The sequence below is a fragment of the Citrus sinensis genome, chromosome 9 (assembly GCF_022201045.2).
Source record: "Citrus sinensis cultivar Valencia sweet orange chromosome 9, DVS_A1.0, whole genome shotgun sequence".
Classification (NCBI taxonomy): domain Eukaryota; kingdom Viridiplantae; phylum Streptophyta; class Magnoliopsida; order Sapindales; family Rutaceae; genus Citrus; species Citrus sinensis.
In genome coordinates this window covers 9,769,107-9,788,251 of record NC_068564.1, presented here as the reverse complement: position 1 = coordinate 9,788,251, position 19,145 = coordinate 9,769,107, and the positions used below count along the sequence as shown (strand labels likewise).

Sequence of the window (19,145 nt, the reverse complement as noted above, 5' to 3'; positions counted from 1 at the left end):
AGGTTCGTGTTTATGGATTACAATTGAGTAAAGGCTACTGATAATTCAATAACCTAAATTACAGATTCAAGTAACCAACTCTCACCATGATCTCCACGAATCCGCATTTCTAATGCAGTAAATCCTTAATAAATTAATAATCCATTATTCTATGAAAATTTTCTTTATCATTAATCTGGAAATTGTGATATTCATAACAGCCAAAAAAATGGACGGGGGATATAATGTGCTTAGTCAATTATGTAGCCATTAAGACTATGTAGTCAAAGGTTTCATGCCTTAAAAACTGTATGCACAATTTCTTTATTATAAGCTAAAAAGTGTGTATATTGTATACGATTGATGCATCTAGAGATTGTCTTTTCCTCATTTAGTGAAACATAATTCTTCGCAAGAACTCTACTCAAGTGACCCAAACAATAACACATCAATCGCTTTTTATTTGAAAGGTGTTATGAAACCAATTGTGTTCATTTGATCACTAATTGTGTTTGAAGTTGCACAAAGATTATCGTACGGTTGAACACAGTTCCAGCTCAACACTGAATGCAAAACTCAGAAGTCTAGCTACCACGGATTAGGAACGACCCAGAAGGGAAGTGGTTCAATCTTCAATCTATGATGATGATCATCAAAATATTGGGGCCCCGGGAGACAACCCTTATCATGACCACCAAAAGAGGGATTGTTGTAAATTGATTCCCCAGAATCGTCATCCGTAAAGTAGATTAAACTGTTTCTTATTCTGAAAGAATCTTTGGTGGAGACCGACAGTCAGTTATTTCCACCCAGAAAGTTAACACGATCTCGGCAACGGATTAAAGGTAAGTTTTTCTACATTGTTTGAACTCAAAATCCATCTTCCAAATTCTGAATTTCGTTGTCCTGTGTACAAATCCCAAATTTGAGTCATAGAGTTGGTGGGGTGCGCCAGGCCCGTGCTGTAGTGCAACGCATGGGCGACGCTCAGGGCTCGCAGTAGCAAGCTACCGCAATGAGCCCTCCCCTTAAAAAATTAATTTAATATCGTGTGGATCGATGATCCACATATCAGATATTAAACTGATAAGAACAGATACTACACTTGATCTTAGCCAAAAGGCCGAGAAAGGTATGCTTAGCTTCGTGTTGCAGCTCTGCTTTTAAACCCAGACCAGGCATATTTGTTTCTTTTGATCACTCGATGTGGGACAAAGAACTTTAATGAGTTAGTTAATAAAATACATCAAGATGAAAGGACATTCTTGCATTCTTGCTACTGCGTGCTGATGCAAGAAAATGAGGGATTTTATTTTGGAAGAAGACGACATCAAATTTATTTCAGAAATTAAAGTGTTTGAAAAAAGAAGTACTATTTATTTCAATTATTTAGTGGGTAAGAGGTGGTTGGAGGGTATCAATAGTTCAAACTCTTTTTTGAAAAAAAGGTCGGCCCATTTGGTTGTAAAGCAGCCCACGGAGAAACCCACAAGAAACATCTGAAGAGAAGCCTAACGCAAAGCCATGGGCGTATCTTGCCTTGCAGAGTAAACAACCAGCCTTGTAGTTAATGAAGATAACATTGCTGGCCTTTTGTAAGATTGCTTGGTAATCCCTTCTTCTACTAGTTGTAGTGAAGCAAATATAATGAAAATCATTCCTCGTCTCATTACCCAAAAACCTAACAGAACTGTGATACCCCTGGGTTCTATCAAGAAAAATACTAAACAAATAAATTGTTGTTGCTCCTTTGCTTTCCTTGCGAGCCAAATGAACTCTTTAGCAACAGCAAGTGCATATTGACCTCATAAATGCTTCTCTCTGTCAGCTCTGTATCTTTGACAAACCAATCAGCTTTAGACATAATGCTGACAAAAATAATAACAAATCGGTCACTCAGGGCAATGGTTACTTGGCAATCTTTTCTAACCCGATTCGGAAGAGGACACAACATCCAGAAGAGTTTCCAGGGGAGGAAGGAGAATCCGGATACAAGAGAAGGGATTCAAAAGAAAAGGATTGGCTGTTTCATCTAAGACAACGAGCCATCCGTGAGATGAACCAATACAAATGCCTCTTCCCAAAGTCCTTGAACACACTGTTTTTCTGAAAGTAAAACTTTCTCTCGTCGAGACTATAGAAGCGGCAGCCATCAGAAGCACCATCTGGGTGGAGGTTTGAAGGGAAAATGAGCCAAGTAATTGCTTCGGATGTTGGGATATAATCCATTAGAATCCTACGCCACGAAGAACAAACAGATGTCAGACCAATGTGATGATGATGATGGTGGCTTCGGCTGCTCTGGCTTTTCCTCCATTCTGATCTTCAACTGAAGAAATATAGACTAAACGCTACAAGATACAGAGAGCTTTTGAAGTTTTTGTTGCGCTGTTAATATATAACCAGGATTGTTATCTTTAATAAGGAAAGATAAAAGATTTATTGTTTTCTTTATATTAGGATTCAGTGTTCAGTTAAGAGTTTTTGATGCGTTATTGCACATATATTCATATCCTTATTAATTTATTTGTTTCTGAAGATGGTGATTTCAGGTACGGCCTATTCAGCCTGGCTGAATAATCTAAAAAAGCTTTGGAAGAAAATGGAAATATGAGAGAAACGCAGTTAATTGGATTGATAAATGGAAAAAGAACTACAATCATCAAAGCACCCAAAAAAAAGAAAAAGAAAAAAGGAATAAATAAATAAATAAAAATCCTGCTCGTGGGTTTACATTGGGATGTACATAGAAGTTGTACGTGACTACCCTTTCGTCCTTTTCTGCAGATATTAATTGTTTATGATACACCCCCATGCTAAGGTTGAGATGCGAACTGAAATATTAGACTATTCAGAAATATTTTAGACTCATCTCTACACTTGCAAGGAGGTCGAGACCGAAAACCAGTGTTCTAGTCACAGAATATTGAAATGATGATGGGGGATAGTGAATAAATTTTGGTGACTTGGGTCTTTCAAATGATTCCCTGAACAGCCTCAAATTAAAAAAACTCAATCCCATTTGATACAAGATTCCACTTCTTTGAGTTTTTTTGAGTTTTCAAACATGCTCATGACATATATAAGCCTAACCTCGAGTATGATGTCTAGGTTCTGGCTGTTCTTTACTTCGGTGATAAAACTAACGATGCACGTTCATAGCAAATACTAAAAAAGAAATTAAAAAAAAAAGTAGCCATTTTTCTCTTGCGGAAATAATTTAACGATCGACAATTTATTTTAAAGAGAAGTAAGATAAATAAGAATCAACCCAAATCCTGATAAACTTCCAAAATTTGAAACATAAGAGTTGGTTGGGGGTGCGCCAGGCCGGTGCTGTAGTGCAACGCATGGGCGACGCTCAGGGCTCGCAGTAGCAAGCTACCGCAATGAGTCCTCCCCTTAAAAAATTAATTTAATATCGTGTGGATCAATGATCCACATATCAGATATTAAACTGATAAGAACAGATACTACACTTGATCTTAGCCAAAAGGCCGAGAAAGGTATGCTCAGTTTCGTGCTGCAGCTCTGCTTTTAAACCCAGACCAGGCATATTTGTTTCTTTCGATCACTCGATGTGGGACAAAGAATATTAACCAGTTTGTTAACGCATTCTTGCTGCTGCGTGTTGATGAAATAACTCTTTTTCGAAAAAGGTCGGCCCATTTGGTTGTAAAGCACAGCCCACGGAGAAACCCACAAGAAACATCTGAAGACAAGCCCAACGCAAAGCCAATAGGCGTAGCTTGCCTTGCGAAGCAAACAACCGGCCTTGTAATGAATGAAGAGAACATTGTCCCTTCTTCTACTAGTTGTATAAATTCTACTTGTGACGGTGAAACAAATATAATGAAAATCATTCCTTGTCTCATGACCCAAAAACCTAACAGAACTTTGATACCCTTGTATTCTATCAAGAAAAATACTAAACAAATAAATTGTTGTTGCTCCTTTGCTTTCCCTGCGAGCCAAATGCACTCTTTAGCAGCAGCAACTGCATCTTGACCTCTTTTAGGACGATCTTCCCTTAGCCTTAATGCTTCTCTCTTTAGCAAGTTTCCTATTCCTCTCGTAACTTATTATACCATTTGCTCTCAGTTTTGCTCTCCAGCTTGTTGAATCAGTCTTTTATATATTTTTTCGGATTCTGCACCATACGGCGAAAAATTCATCTCATCACAAAGTCTGTCGTAATCAAACAGATCCTCTTCCCTGACTTTCCTTTGCTGCTCCTTTGATCTCTTATTATGGCGTGTATGTAAAAGTGCTAGTGCTCCGTTTTATCTCTTCAAGTGGTATAAAAATGAAAAAGGTCGATCTTAAATTTGGTTTTGCAAGTAAAGCTGAAACAAAAATCATCTTCCAGCGTAAGTGAATAAATTTTTGTTCTATTTACTACCAAATACTTTGCATTTGAGTTGAACTCCTAAAAATTCGGTTTACGTCACAAATGGCTGGGATTAGTTCTCTATCCAAGTGTAAGAATAATGTGTCCACAAGGGCGATAACACACAGCAACAGAATCCTATATGTATATATATATTTCAACCACCATTTAGTTTATTACTGCAAATTCTGTCAGTAGTTCAAAAGCATACACACCAGACCGACAATACAAGTAAACAGTTCAAAGTTGGTCTAAATGATTTACATGGCTCCAGATTCTCAAAACACAAAATCTAAAAAGTTACAGCCTGGGAGCTTGAGCATGGTGGCGGATGTGACCATCACAGATTTCTGAACCAGGAAATCTCAAGCAGTTAAAGCCTAAGAGCTTGAGCATGATGGTGGATGTGATCATCAATGAAAGTAGCAATGAAAAAGTAGGAGTGATCATAACCAGGCTGAAATCGCAACAAGAGTGCAACGTTGGCACTCCGGCATGCCTCCTCAAACTTGTTTGGGAACAGCTGATCAGGCAAGAATTTGTCATCCTGACCCTGCAAAATCACAGCTGTAGATTAGAAAGGACCTGACACAAACTTTGAAGGTAAGCCGGTGACATGATGCCGCATGATTTTTCCCAATGCTGGGGAAGAGACCAAATTTTGAGATTTTGACAGCTATTTTTTTGTCAATAATTTCCCATCGCAACTGGCAACGTTTAATTTAGGTTCATATCACACAAGTAAATGGATATGACAAGTAATATTCTTAGCTGGCATATCACATATAATGTCACCCTGATATATGGTATATTAATGTTCTTTGGCAAGTATCAACCACCTAAAAGTACTAATGTGTAATCTTATAGGAAGGACTATAGGAACAGACTATCCTTGAGGATGCTTTCAGCAAATATTTGAACTCATAACAAAGAGATCAGTGGAAGTTATTTTTGACGTTATATAAGTTGATTGCCAGAAACCATCCTTCTCCTATATACAGAACCAAATGACCAACAATATGCATAAACCATTACTCTCAAACACATGCGTATTCTTGTCAAACTACTAGCTGACACTTTTGAGGTCTGCTATCATTACATGGCAACTTCCTACTTCACTTGGGAAGAATAATAAGATATCCAAGGCTCTAAGTAATCACTACAAGTTTTCAAAAAGATAACAATTCTATATTAAGCCAACAGAACATTAAAATGGTATACATTGCTTTCTTACCTGATCAATCAAGATGGTGGCAGATACATTCTTGTTCTTTGAAACCAGAGATGTGGCATCATATTCCTGCATTTTTGCAATATTATTTATCACATCGAGAACACAAAGAATACAGCAAAAGGTACAATTTGATCTCAGAGAATCTTACCTCCCAATCAGCTTTGTTACTACCAAGATAATTTGTAAAAGCCTTCTGACCCCAGGGACAGTTGACAGGATTGCAAATTGGAGCAAAGGCAGATACAGACTGGAAAGAATCAAGAAATACAAGAAATAAGTAGAGAACCGAAGTTAGAAGTTTTTATAATGTGACAGGAAGTTCTAAATCACGAAACACTCAAGGCCCAAAAGAAAACTAAATTCGAATTTTTAAGCTATTCCAAGAAAAATTCAACCAGCATCGTAAATTTATATGTATATTATATACCAGAAAAATTAAATAGGCTACTCGCTATAGAAAAAATGACAGAACCTCAACAAGTAATTGACATTAAAACTTTCCAGTTAAGAAAGTAAATATCAGAACCAGCTACCTTATACTTGTCAAGATTTTTCAGATAGATTGTCAAAGCACCATGCCCACCCATTGAGTGACCAAATATGGATGCTCGAGAAGTTTCAAGCTGTGGAAAATTTTCACTCAGAAGTTTGGGCAATTCCTTGACAACATAGTCATACATACGCCAGTTCTTCCACTTCTCCTGTGTAGCATTAAGATAAAATCCAGCACCTAGATGGAATGAAAAACAAAGAAATTTAGTTCAGGCTCCAAAACTGAAACTCAAAGCTCAATTCATAGCTGGTCTTCTCCTGGCTAATACTTAGGCATGCTTCTTACTGACATGCATGATTGATTAACATTGGAAAAAATAAAAATAGAATTACAGCAAAGATATGCCTGCGGCATCACATTGGCAGAAGAAATGGAAGTATGTAGCTGGTTCACCGGAAGCAAATCCATGTGTTGCAAACCCTCTAGAACTATTCTTCTCTCTCTCTCTCTCTCTCTCTCTCTCTCTACAATAATTTTTTAGTCAAAGAAGATATATGAGCCACATTAATCTGACCTATCCAATTAGACTATCATAATGACAGCTGTTATTTCCATTTAGGTTGAGGACAGTGCATCCACCAAAGATGAACTACACCACAGCTTTTAATATGGATGACATGCAGATTAGTATAGAATATTCACAAAATGACAAAAGGTTAAAGCCCATAGTGGTAAAGCTGTGACTGACAACCATTAAAGGGAAAAGCCTTATTGCATACCTACACCAAAATCCCAGCTATCTGCCTCTCCTTCCACATTCAGGCCTCCTGCAATTATATAAGGGAATAAAGGACAAAGTCAGATAAGCAGTTCCTTAGACTATCAAAATATACTGGCAGTTGGGAAAGAGTTCATGTTAATATTATTTCAATACCAATAAGAAATAGCACAGTCAGTACAGTGAGAAGACATTGAAGACTAGCTACCATGTTAAACAATTATGAGCTGGTTGATGCTCAATAAATCTATAATTTTCTGAATGATGATGCTATTTTTTAAAAAAAATATATTAAGGTTCTGGACAAAAGTAACAGGAGAATCAAGAAGCATAGATAGAACAAATTCTGAGCTTAATGGTCAAGTGATAAGTAATTAGAAAGCCCACACTTAAACAGTCTCGACTGCTCATTCTTGGACTGGATATGAGTTGTAACACTATATTATTTGAACAATGATTTGGTTTATCCTGCTTTCATTGAGATGAAGCTGTATGAGCAATCTCTTATTCAGTTCTCCAAGTACAAGGGGAAAAAGCTATTTTAACCAATAATCTGACAGAGGAAAAAGGAATTAGCGATATTTGAACAGTTCATTATGTAATAAACTGTATAAAACACTGATGATACAAAAATCCTGAGTAAAAAAAATAATAAATGGAAAGAAAAGGAAGAAGACACCAACTTCTGGTTTCACAATTACTTAAATTTTTAAGCCAAAATTCATAATTGATGACCAATACATCTTGCTTAGTTCCAAAATCCAGCATCCTACAGAGCAACTCATGCCTATTAAACTATCAAAGCGGTCTTTAGTATGCAAATAAGTTAACCAGTTATATCTCACAAGCGAGATTGGATGATGAGTAAGCTCACTTATTACATAAACTTAGTGACTTGCCATTTGCATTATGTTTTGGTTTAGCTTTTGTAAATCTTTCATATATCCTAATCTTAAAAAACTTAAAGGCCCAACAAGATATATATAATCTCTCAACCATCCCATCAAATACGGTAAAGACATCTCAAATCATTTCAAATATGCTCACACCATTTATTAGTCAGAATACCTAGACAAAGCATTCAATAACAACGCCTAGGTCTTTTGATAGAGGTGGCACATTTGCATCAGGTAATATGAAAAAGCGTAGTATTGCAAAAAAGTTGTGAATCTCGAAACTGCTCTGAAAATGTCTTAGTACTGTTGATGGTTGATGACTTACTTGGAGATGTATCAGGGGCAATCAGAGCCACACCTTCAGCGGAAGCAGCACGTTGAGCTCCTGACTTAGCTATAAAATTTTCATCAGTGCAGGTAAGACCAGAGAGCCAGTAAAGCACCTGAAAAATTAATAAAAGCAGATCCAATTAGATCACAATTAAAAAAAAAATTCTAACAAATTCAAACACAAAACACGCTTGATTCTGTTCCTTTCCCACTCAATCAATATCAATCATCTTTTTTAGCATCAATAATCCCAATCATAAAACATGTTACGGAAGAAGATTAAGAATTACAAATTTACCATCCTAGCCCCAGCACAAAGATTAATGATTAAGAAACACAACATCAAATTAAACACATTAGTCAACAGAACAGTGAAAACCTAGGCAGGGATAAATGGAAGAATTAAAGAGCAAAAGACTTAAACTTTTTCTGAGAGGAATTGACATTCAAGTGAAAGTGAGTAATGGGTAAGCGAGAAAGAAAGAAAAACGTACAGGGAATTTGTAGGATGGAGAAGAAGAAGGAGGGAAGTAGATGTGGAAATTCATGGAGCAGCCCAGTGTTGTACTGAAATGCTTGAATCTTTTGTTGTATCCACCGAACATCTTAGAACTGCTTATCTCTGTCGGCTTCGTCTCCATTTTTCTCTGTGATTGATTGTGTTGAGCTCGCCCTGTGTGTGTACGATCTTTGTTCTTTCAGCAGATTAAAGAGTGAAGTGAGTCACTGACTCACTGTGTAATAGGCTAATGCTTTATAATGTACTGTGGATAGATTTTTGATTTTTCTATTTTTGTTTTCTTTCATCAAATAAAAATGGCAGTTAATAAAATATTATTCCCAAAAAAATAACAATAACGATTTGGTCACTCTTAGAAATTCTATTTGCTATTTAATTCCAATAAATTTTTAATATTCTATTTCATCCTTGTATATATTAAAATTTTAAGAAAAATAAATATTTTATTAAAGACAAATGTAAACTTTTAAAAATCAAATTTACTATTTTTAATGGGTTAAGAATTTGTTTTTAATATTTGAACCGGAAAAGATTTTTTTTTTTTTAGAGGAAAAGGGAATTACTTTATTTTTATTTAGAGAATTTCAACTTATAAATTTTAATTTAAAAAATTTAAACTACAAATTAATTTAATCTATTAATAAATAAATTATTTTGAACACTCTTTCTTTTTAATAATAAATAAATTATTATTTAATATTTAATATATAATAAATAAAATATTATTAATCAATAAAAAATTATTTATTATTAATAAAGAATTAATTAATTAATTTGTTTTCACTATTTAATTCCAATAAAATTTTAATATTCTATTTCATCCTTGTATATATTAAAATTATAAAAAAATAAATATTTTAGAAGACAAATGTAAACTTTTAAAAATCAAATTTACTATTTTTAATGGGTTAAGAATTTGCTTTTAATATTTGATAATTTGAACTAGAAAAGAGTATTGTGTTTTTTTAGAGGAAAAGGAAATTACTTTATTTTTATTTGGAGACTTTCACCTTATAAAATATAATTTAAAAAATTTAAAACTAAAAATTAATTTAATCTATTAATAAATAAATTATTTTGAAGAGTTATAAATATAATTATTTTCTGTTTAATATTTTAACATAAGTTTATTTTATAATTAATTTAACCAGTCATATTTATATTAATTTTTTTTTTAAATAATTATTCTGTTGTTCTCTATTTTTTTCGCCACCTTCTTGCTGTCATAATCTTGCCCTTTCTGTGGATAATTTTGAGTTTATTTTTTACAGGTGTCAATACCTTATTAAGCTTATCTCTGTCGGCTTCGTCTCCATTTTTCTCTCTGATTGATTGTGTTGAGTTCTGTGTGTGTGTGTACGATCTTTGCTCTTTCAGCAGATCATAGGGTGAAGTGAGTCGCTCACTGGGTCGCTGTGTAAGGAGCTAATGCTTTTATATTTTATCGTGTGTAGATTTTTCTATTTTTGTTTTTTTTTTCATCAAATAGAAATGGTAGTTAATAAAATATTATTCCCAAAAATAATAATAATAATAATGACGATTTGGCCACTCTTAGAAATTCTATTTACTATTTAGTTCCAATAAATTTTTAATATTCTATTTCATCCACGTATACATTAAAATTAGAAGAAAAATAAATATTTTGTTCAAAGGCAAATGAAAACTTTTATAAATCAAATTTACAATTTTTAATAGGTTAAGAATTTATTTTTAATATTCGAACTGGAAAAGAGTATTTTTTTTAGAGGAAAAGGAAATTACTTATTTTATTTGGAGAATTTCACATTATAAAATGTAATTAAAAAAATTTAAACTATATATTAATTTAATCTATTAAAAATAATTAATTAATAAATTATTTTGAAGAATCCTTTTATTTATAAATACATTTGTTTTTTGTTTAATATTTTAACATAAGCTTATTTTAACCAATTATATTTTTAAATTTTTTTTTCAAAGTAATTATTCTGTTGTTCTCTATTTTTTTGGCCCCCCTTCTTCCTGTCATAATCTTGGCCTTTTATAAATAGTTTTGAGTTCATCTTCTACAGGTGTCAATACCATCTAAAGTAGTAAAGTTACACCTGTTCTCAAAGATTTTAGCTCCCTACATCATTGATCTTTATCACTGGAAAAATAGATATTATTCGCAAAAATTACAAATAATAATCTCAATTTAAGATAGTCATATTTTATTCTCTAATAGTAAGCCCCCCACTATCTCATATTTTAAAATAAAATATAATACAATGTTTAATGTGATCTACCTTATGTTTAGACACTTGTTAACGTACGTATCATCATCCTAAACCACTTGAATTTGTATCTCTTATGCTTCTAAATATTTAAATAACCCCCTTTTCTTGGTCCAAACAGAGTTCTTGATGTTAGAGAGATATTATCAAAGAAAATAATCGGACATGAGTTGACATAAACATAATCGAGAAAGAGAGGATAGTTATCATAATTATCTTACTAACTTCACTTCACCTTATAAAATGTAACATAATTTTATTATATTAGTTTTTGAATTTAGAAATTTTATTTCAAAAAACCAAAATATGGAATAATTACTATTCCGCTATCTACTCCACGAATTTTTTTTTTTTTGGGGGGGTTAAAATGCATAAACTTACTCTTTCATTTACTTATTGTCGTGAATTATTAATTACACGGTTGAGTCCCAACGGTCAACGGAGTTAAGGATGCCACTGAAAGAACCATAATATTAATATAAAAATCTAATACCTAATGGCTCAATATGATTAATTATTACTACAGACCATGCGAGGATGAAGCTAAAGATCATAATGCAAGGCCTACTCTTACTATATATATTTTTTTGCCTCTTCAATCACCATCAATGGACTCTCATGTGTTGACATACGTATATGAACTTAATTAAATGGACTTGCTTCTTAATTGTGTACGTACATATTTATTGAATTGGTAGTTCCCCCCCCTTGTCGACTTCATTTTTTAGACCAAAGCAAATAATAAAAACTGAATCTTAAGGGTCAGATGCTTTGCTTTAGGCTCCTGTCTAGTGTTTGAATTGGTACTCCTCTGTTAGTTTATTATTAAATGTTGTGTATTCGTGGATTCATAGGTTTATTTATTAAATATTGTTGTGTATGAGGAGATGAGCTCCTACGTTAGTTAATTATTATATATCAAAAACCCTCAAGTGAACTTGTTAGAAAGTTTATTGGTATTTGTATTACCTAAGCTTCCACCTTTTGAGGAACTTTTGGTTCTGTCAATAAATAATAATGATTGAAAGTCTAAAGTTTAGTTTTACTTCCAATGCACAATCGATTTTATTATTATGGTACTTTTGGGCTTAATTTAATTTTCAGAATAATAATATTTTTAGGTAATAAATTATTTTAGACGATAAACTACTTAAACATTCATATGGGATGTTACATTTAAGTTTGCTCTTTCGTTTACTTATTGTTAGATAATAAAGTGAGTGAGGAGTCAAGGGTTTAACTCCAACAATAAAGGAGTGGCCTTTATAAGACCCCGGCTCTGAGTTGAAACTGTGTGAGTCAATTAAAAGAAATTGAAGGGTGAGGTCAAGCCGTGAAAGTGTAAGGTTTAATGTTATAACTTTTAGCCATTGAAGCAACTCCAATGAGGTATAGAAGAATAATATCTTCCCTCTTTCCTACCAAATGATGTTTGAAGCTTTCAAAAAATATACAAATATCAATACGAATCAGGATTCTCTCTTGATTTGATCTTTATCCGAGTATGTGCTATTAATATGATTGATGGTTAATAAATAAAAAAGAAAAAGTAGTTAAATCTTAATTATTCACTAATATTAAAACACAGATAGCACAAGATCTATAAAATATCAGGAGTGCTCAGATCAGTAGAGGATTTCAATCCATATCAATACACAATTGTTGATATCTCAGACTTTATTTCTTGTGTCATCACTATCAATGGCTTTGCTTCTTCACGCATTCCCTTTAATAGCCATAAAAAAAAGAGAAAAGAAAAAAAGGATGCAATATTATCAAAACCCAATACTGTTACATACAACCACCTTAACATCGATCTTCAAACAATTTATTAACGCGTTAAGTTTAATTACTTGCACAATTTGTGTCGAATCACAAATATTGATATTATTTATTAGATACACACACATATATATAAAACATCCATGCATCAAACTGAAAAAGAAGTAAAATCTTTTTTTTTTAAAAAAAAAAAAAGCATATCGGGTGCCTCATCTTTAGTAGCTATTGTCCTGCCATTCAAACCCCACATTAATTGTACCTTATCGGCTTATCCAAGCTAATTCAATTATTAATATTATTTATTTCTCTTTGCTTTGAAAGCCAAGAAGTGACAATTCGAAGGGGAAAGAAGAAACTGAGCTATTAGTAATAAAAGGTTATTATCGTTAAAAAAAAGAAGTTGAAGGCTTCATCATATGGTTAAGCTTATGAGAAGAAGAGGGCAATTATTAGGGCAGATAGTCCTACAAATTAAATGCGAGTGAGAGCAGTTTAAGATTGGTTTTGTGGTAGCTAGATTTCTTAATTGTCTAATTGATTGATAGAATGAGATAAGATTAAAACAAAAGGTGATAGCTTTGTTAATTAGTATACATAATAGGCTACCACTTTAGTGGCTCCCAACTGCTAAGCAAGCTTTGTTCTCTTGGTCGTCGAGCATAGCAATTAATTGCTCTCAGCTTAATTTCTTAATGCGATTATAATCGTAGAAAGTAGAATGAATTTCTTTAAGGAAAAGGAAAAATGAGATTTGTACTCGTAACCATGCATGTCATGGCTAGAGCTTGGAAATTTCTAGAGCAGCATCAATGAGAGATGAGCAGGTTTGGTTTCAACTCATTTCTAGATCGAAGTAGCTGCTAACTTGTTCACAGAATGTAACTTGTTAATAAATTGATTCTATGTTAAGTACTCTGATTTGAATTCAGTGTTGAGCTGAACATTTTGTTAATCATTAGATAAGAATATAAAACTAATTAAATCCCAATAACTCAAAGATTGTTGGTACTTTTAAGAAACAATTACGGCATCCCCCTTGAATTAGTTCAATATTAAGTTGTTAATTACTTTTTAAATTAAGTTATTTTTTTGTGTATAATTGAGGTCCTACTTCTACTTATATCTTAAATAAAATCTTTTGTGTATATTTCATTCTAAAGGCAACTAGACTAGATGAGCATTCTAAGCTTGGATGGACTATTTGTGTTATCTTGGAAAAAAAATGAGGACGCAAAATTTGAATTGGGCAAATAATGCTAATTAATCATATTTGGATGTTTCAAAGGCTATTTTTCTCTTAGTATGTCATAATCAATGTATACATATAGCTGGTTCAGATAAACATTTTTGAGTGCCATATAATTTGGTTGCACTTTTAATTCCAAAATGATCAGGTATTTGAGGAAAATACTCACCACTACATCTGTACATCATATATATGCTGATGCTATCACCAAGGACGATGTCAATGGATTATACATTAGGCCATAGATTTTACTTTTTCCGGTGCAATTTGCAAAGATTTCGCATGATCAAGCGGTGTTGGTCTTTAATTAACCCAAATGCATTCGTTCGATATATCAAGAAATGTGCAAAAATGTTAATTGAGGCCGTTGAATTACAAAATTAAAATATCGAAGGGCTTGGAATAGTATCAGACTCATTGCAATATGGCCGGACCCAAGGGTCCAAATGTGTAAATATATTTTAGGATAATGACCAATAATGCATGCATATATACATACAAACATTTCTGATCCGAGATTTTACAATCCGGAAAAATTCGGAAAAACTTTGAAATTACGGAGTTTATTAGTATTTTAAAATTAAACTTTGTTTTTAAGCTTTCTCGATTTTCCTATATTTTAAAATTCTGGACTGAAATTTTTTTATATATATACAACATTTTAAATTAACTTTTTCATACATTTATAATGTTGTAAAATAACTTATACTATTATAAAGTATATATACAACGCTTTAAATACGGATTCTGGACCAATATTTTAAATTCATTTTGACATTTGTCCTATTTTTAATTTAATTTACTACAAAAGCTCTTGTTAAATCTTAAAAACAACTAAAATATCATACATTAATTTTTACACATATATTTTAAAATCCTATTAAAGAACCCACAACAAAACTCAAACCTTTGATCATTTTCAAAATTTTTAAATTTATCGATTTTACCAATTGCCACAACTACACTAGAAAGGGCATTTTCAGCTTTTGAATCATTTATGAAATCAGATAAGAGATCAATGGTCAAGTGATAATCTTGTTGTATACATAGAAAATGATATATTGTGTAATCTTGATAATAAAATTATTTTTTAAAAATTTTCAGTATACGAAACTATGTCGAGAACCTTTATAAATGCATTTAATTAAATATTTAAATGAAATTTTATTTTAGTATTATTATTTGTTGACCCATTTTTTTAAATTATAAGCTGTTTCAACTTAATTCTTACTAGATTAACTTCCTAGCACCGCCACTGTTTGGATTGGAAAAATCTTCATATATATATATATATTAATTTGATTTTACATCAAATAGCGTGTATAAAGACGAGAAATGACGTTGGTAGGTTTCGATTAATGCATATTAATTAATCTGACACAAAATGAATCAAATGACAAAGATATATCCATATCTATATATATAGCTGGAATGAAACCATAAGCGAATACAGGATATAAAAAGATAAGACGCTGAATATTATTAATACGTTACCCATTGAAATGCTAACCAAATGAAAGAGATGGAGGCCTGGGAAACATGCAATCAAATATATATATATATATAATTCTTTGCATGCAAAAATATTAATGACCGTTGGGGAAGTTGGCAGCGTCCGTAATCTTTATTACTCAACTGTGCCCATCAATGCATTAATAGTCCCCCCTTTTATCGTTTCTTAGTAATAGTATGACCAAAGTGAAAAGCCATTAAAGTTTTTTTTGAATTAGTCACCAGTTTCTTGCCTTGCATTTGCATGGAGTCTTTATGCACACATTCACAATATTAATTATTTCTTCACGTTCATGTGTTTTGTTAAGTGTGTGTCTTCAATCTCACACACAATTCACGCATGCATGCATGCATTGATTCGTAATTAAGCGAACCAACTTAATAAACCGCTAATGTTGTTGATGACAACATAACTTTGTAGTTGCCGACACGACAAGGTTGATCTTTGACTTTGGCTCTTTTTTTATTATTATTATTGTTTCTATTTGTTTTTGCTTTTGAAGTTTTGTCCGCACTTTGTAGATGGGTAGATGAACAAACTGATCAGACGGACCAATCGAAGAATATTTGGAATTTTCTCTTTTGGGGTCATGTGATTTTCAACGTCTCTTCAGAAACAACACAGATTCGTTCATGTATATTATTGTTTCGAAGTTTCTTGATTGGTTGGTGTGAAAATCTAATTAATTAGTTTTGATTTTGGCCAATAATTTACCAATAAGATCTGCAGAATTTGGGAAGTGGAAATTTGTTTGGTCTATAAATTAAAGCAAATAATAATCAAGTATTTGTGGGGGGGTTGTGGGAGCAAAACTTGTATAAAATCTAGTCCATAAGTTGTTTTGAGATTCATTGTTCAACATCAAACCGTAATCAAGAAACTGAAACTTACCCGCTAAGTAGAGTTACTTGATATAATTGAATTCTTGGGTTGCAAGAAAATGGTGGGGAGCATTGAGGTGATGAATCGAAATTTGTACTCAAATGGGGGTGTTCAGAATGGCAATGGTTTGGAAGAAAAGCTTGATGAGCTGCGGCGCCTTCTTGGCAAGGTTGATGGTGATCCATTGAGGATTGTTGGTGTCGGAGCTGGTGCTTGGGGCAGTGTCTTTGCTGCTTTGTTGCAAGATAGCTACGGCCAGTTCCGGGAGAAGGTGCAGATTAGGATATGGAGGAGAGCCGGGAAAGCTGTTGATAGAGCAACGGCTGAACATCTCTTTGAAGTGATCAATTCCAGGGAGGATGTGTTAAGGAGGTTGATCCGGAGGTGTGCCTATTTGAAGTATGTTGAGGCAAGGTTAGGTGATCGGACCCTTTACGCGGATGAGATCTTGAAAGATGGATTTTGCTTGAACATGATTGAGACGCCGCTCTGTCCTTTGAAGGTTGTCACCAACTTGCAAGAAGCTGTGTGGGATGCTGATATTGTGGTGAATGGCCTGCCTTCGACTGAAACTCGCGACGTGTTTGAAGAGATTAGCCATTACTGGAAGGAGAGACTCACAGTGCCTATAATCATCTCTTTGGCAAAGGGTATTGAGGCTGCATTGCAACCTGTTCCGCATATCATAACTCCTACGCAGATGATTAACCGAGCAAGTAAGACTTGCTTCTCGGATACTTATAGTCATCCTGATGTGTATATATCTGATTCTTGGCTTTATCTTGTTTAATTCTGTAAAAAATTGGTGAATTGATTTCTTGTTTGGTTGCATTTTAGCTGCATAGGTGAAAACACACACAAATTCGCATGTTTGAGGGCATCGATATCTCTGGATTGAACAATTTTAATCTCTTCCTGCTCTGTTTTGTGTTGAAATGCAAGCAGTTACATAACCCCTTATACTATGTTTATGAGTCTGCAATCTATAAAATGTGTTTGGTGTATCTTTACACCATTTCTGTTTCATTCTTTAGCTATCTCTTTCAGTTTTTCATGTCTTTTTCCACTTTAGAAACCATTTTCTCCCATTTTCTAAGCTTGGTATATCTGCCTAGCAGCTGGAATACCTATGGATAACATTCTTTATCTTGGTGGACCAAACATTGCATCGGAGATTTACAATAAAGAATATGCTAATGCTCGAATCTGTGGAGCGGAAAAGTGGAGGAAGCCGGTGGCAAAATTTCTCAGGCAGCCTCATTTTGTTGTGTGGGATAACAGTGACCTCGTCACTCATGAAGTCATGGGTGGCCTGAAAAATGTCTATGCCATTGGTGCTGGTAAGTATCACTTTCTTGTTGCTCAATAAATTTTATATATGGAGCAAGTATTTCTACTACATCAACCATTATACCACCAATGAGGGTGATTGGTAACTTTGATGGTAGCTTTGGGTATCATATGGTGTAAGTTTCATGTCTTGCATTCTCTTTTCGCAATAATGTTGGAATGTGATTCATAATTGGATTTTTCCGAACTTTTGATAGTTGAATAAAAGGCTTTTATAGCATCCTTCGGACAGGAACAAAGAGTGGTTGAAATTCTTCTTTATGTTCCATGTTAAAACAAATCATCCTAAGAACACAATGAAAATGCAGGATTGATACAATATTAAGGAGATAATTGGTGACTTGATGAAAACTTTTTGAAGACAAAACCAATCAAACTAAAATTGTTGACATCAATAAAATCACTTTGCCTCTAGTTATAAAGCCATGGAAATCTAAAACTTGGAAGTAAAATTTCTGTTATTTGGAATTTGAGACATAAATGTTTGTTAATAATGCTTCTCTGTTTCCATTTTGACCAACATATTGACTGACCTTCCCATTTACATTTCCAGGAATGACAGCAGCTCTTACCAATGAGAGTGCCACCAGCAAATCAGTATATTTTGCGCATTGTACATCAGAGATGATATTCATCACTCATTTGCTAGCAGAGGAGCCTGAGAAGCTTGCAGGACCATTGCTGGCAGACACATATGTAACCTTGTTAAAAGGTCGAAATGCATGGTACGGTCAAATGTTAGCCAAGGGGGAACTAAGTCGAGATATGGGTGAGAACATCAGCGGCAAAGGAATGATTCAGGTATCAATCGCGATTTCTGCAAAACACTTTTTATCTTTCAGAAGGGCTATTTCTCACATCTGCAATTATATATCCACTAGGGTGTCTCGGCAGTGGGAGCCTTCTACGAACTTCTGAGTCAGTCAAGCCTGAGTGTCTTACATCCAGAAGAAAACAAGCCGGTTGCTCCTGTTGAGCTCTGCCCCATCTTGAAGACTCTTTACAAAATACTTATAACAAGGTAATTCCCCCTAACTGAACTCAAAAAATTTGAATTCCAGCATTCATATACGAAGTTGGCAGGGTGAGGTATGCTCCAAAGTGTGCGCAGGTACCATGTGTACCTCTTACCACATCGTTGAACAAGTAATCAATGAAATCTAATACTAAGTTTGTGGCTTATTTTGGGATCCAGGGAGCAGTCTTCGCATGCAATTCTGCAAGCGCTGAGGGATGAAACCTTAAATGATCCGCGGGAACGCATTGAGATTGCACAGAGCCATGCCTTTTATAGGCCTTCACTTCTTAGCCAGCCTTGATTGTTTTGCAAATTGTATGAAGTTCCAATTGAGGAACTTATGATTATATACATTGAAGCAATTGTCAGATGAACATGCAACAGACACATACTGGTTTTTGTGATGAATGAATTGTGCATTGCCCTCTAATGTATTGTAAGCGAGTTACTGATTAATTTTTGTCGATGGCACTATA

The 19,145-nt window shown here is 33.7% G+C and overlaps 2 protein-coding genes, 1 long non-coding RNA gene and 2 other non-coding genes across 6 annotated transcripts; 2 read left to right on the top strand and 3 right to left on the bottom strand.

Annotated features, from left to right (window-relative positions):
* The first annotated feature begins 168 nt into the window (after nt 1-168).
* Nucleotides 169-2,505, top strand: LOC127900005 (uncharacterized). Its single transcript, XR_008051910.1, has 2 exons — nt 169-824; nt 1,880-2,505. It is a non-coding gene; the product is annotated as an uncharacterized LOC127900005 (long non-coding RNA).
* LOC112495693 (U2 spliceosomal RNA) lies at nt 921-1,115 on the bottom strand. The gene has a single exon (XR_003062022.2). It is a non-coding gene; the product is annotated as a U2 spliceosomal RNA (small nuclear RNA).
* Nucleotides 2,506-3,294: 789 nt separating the features above from the next.
* LOC112495715 (U2 spliceosomal RNA) lies at nt 3,295-3,489 on the bottom strand. Its single transcript, XR_003062044.2, has one exon. It is a non-coding gene; the product is annotated as a U2 spliceosomal RNA (small nuclear RNA).
* A 1,031-nt stretch (nt 3,490-4,520) lies between these two features.
* On the bottom strand, nt 4,521-8,833 carry LOC102629058 (S-formylglutathione hydrolase). The gene is made up of 7 exons (XM_006489807.4): nt 8,595-8,833; nt 8,096-8,213; nt 6,876-6,923; nt 6,137-6,333; nt 5,752-5,850; nt 5,604-5,669; nt 4,521-4,922 (listed from the first exon to the last, which is right to left on the bottom strand). Exons 1-7 carry the CDS (start codon nt 8,739-8,741, stop codon nt 4,743-4,745), a joined length of 855 nt encoding a protein of 284 aa, XP_006489870.2. The 5' UTR covers nt 8,742-8,833; the 3' UTR covers nt 4,521-4,742.
* A 6,806-nt stretch (nt 8,834-15,639) lies between these two features.
* Nucleotides 15,640-19,133, top strand: LOC102610048 (glycerol-3-phosphate dehydrogenase [NAD(+)] GPDHC1, cytosolic). Of its 2 annotated transcripts, XM_006493425.4 has the most exons (6): nt 15,640-15,855; nt 15,941-17,017; nt 17,420-17,641; nt 18,205-18,452; nt 18,533-18,672; nt 18,847-19,133. In XM_006493425.4, the coding sequence occupies exons 2-6, from the start codon at nt 16,360-16,362 to the stop codon at nt 18,968-18,970; spliced, it is 1,392 nt and encodes a 463-aa protein (XP_006493488.2). In that variant the 5' UTR covers nt 15,640-15,855; nt 15,941-16,359; the 3' UTR covers nt 18,971-19,133. The 2 variants fall into 2 exon arrangements, with proteins under 2 accessions (XP_006493488.2, XP_024949328.2); XM_025093560.2 differs by having other exon boundaries at nt 15,640-17,017.
* Nucleotides 19,134-19,145: the final 12 nt, after the last annotated feature.